Source organism: Sinocyclocheilus grahami, unplaced genomic scaffold, assembly GCF_001515645.1.
Source record: "Sinocyclocheilus grahami isolate Dianchi unplaced genomic scaffold, SAMN03320097.WGS_v1.1 scaffold22750.1, whole genome shotgun sequence".
In the NCBI taxonomy this organism is placed as follows: domain Eukaryota; kingdom Metazoa; phylum Chordata; class Actinopteri; order Cypriniformes; family Cyprinidae; genus Sinocyclocheilus; species Sinocyclocheilus grahami.
Window position 1 is genome coordinate 1 of NW_015518894.1, and position 839 is coordinate 839.

General features: G+C 42.3%; 1 protein-coding gene across 1 annotated transcript in view; it reads right to left on the reverse strand.

The window, feature by feature from the left end:
- Positions 1-55: 55 nt before the first annotated feature.
- The window catches only part of LOC107579978 (conserved oligomeric Golgi complex subunit 3-like), a 2,404-nt gene continuing 1,620 nt past the window's right edge, over positions 56-839 (reverse strand). The window contains exons 2-6 of the mRNA XM_016265748.1: positions 816-834; positions 642-734; positions 403-528; positions 232-312; positions 56-110 (exon numbers count right to left, since the gene is read on the reverse strand). Coding sequence (XP_016121234.1) covers positions 63-110; positions 232-312; positions 403-528; positions 642-734; positions 816-834 — 367 coding nt within the window. The 3' untranslated portion in view covers positions 56-62. The remainder of the gene's footprint in view (positions 111-231; positions 313-402; positions 529-641; positions 735-815; positions 835-839) is intronic.

An 839-nucleotide genomic window follows, 5' to 3' on the forward strand; every position in this document is an offset into this window, starting at 1 on the left:
AAAAATAAATTAAATATGGAATGCATGTGCATAGAAATGAGAATTATCAAAAAATAAATCACTCACTCTGGGATTGTGTTGGACCGCTGTTCAACTTGTTCAATGAGCCTCTGAAACAAAAACAAAACAACAAAAAAATCACATACACATACAAGTAAAAATAGAATTATAGAAGAGCCAAATCAAACAATCCGGTCTGATGTCAAACGAGTGTTTGCACACAAGTCTTACTCGAACTTTGGGTGCCGCTGCTCTGAACTTCACATAGTAGAGCGTGAAGGCGTTGTCTGCGTTCGGAGCGCCCAGCGGGTCCTGCTCGGGACATATTCAATAAACAAACCGGAAATGATCCAATCGTCTGTGATCTAATCATCAGCAGGCTTTAGTTTCTATTAAACGCACCCTTTTGGTGAGCTGAGCCGTGAGGTTCTGCAGGCTGCTGACCGTGTGGCTCTTGATGAGGAGCATGGCTCTGGACAGACACTGCTTGAATTTGGTCAGATAGACTGGGTAGTCTTTAAAATGTGGCTGAAAGAAAGAAAGAGCCATTATGAGGAATATGCACGTGTGAAACATTGAGAGATTCTAATTTGGAACACAAGAGGAGAATACTGCAACACTGTAGCAAGCGTTTGGCTTACATGTGATGAGACGTATTCTATGCATTCGTCTAGTTTGGAAAGCATCGGGATGAATCCCTCGCTGTTCACTGATAAAGTCGGGGAGTTCAGTTTCTACAGGAGAGATCAGACCGATGCATAAACAGACAATAAACGCATGATCGACACATTCTGGAAACAGCAGCAGAGCGTTACCGTGTTTATGTTTTCCAGTTCATT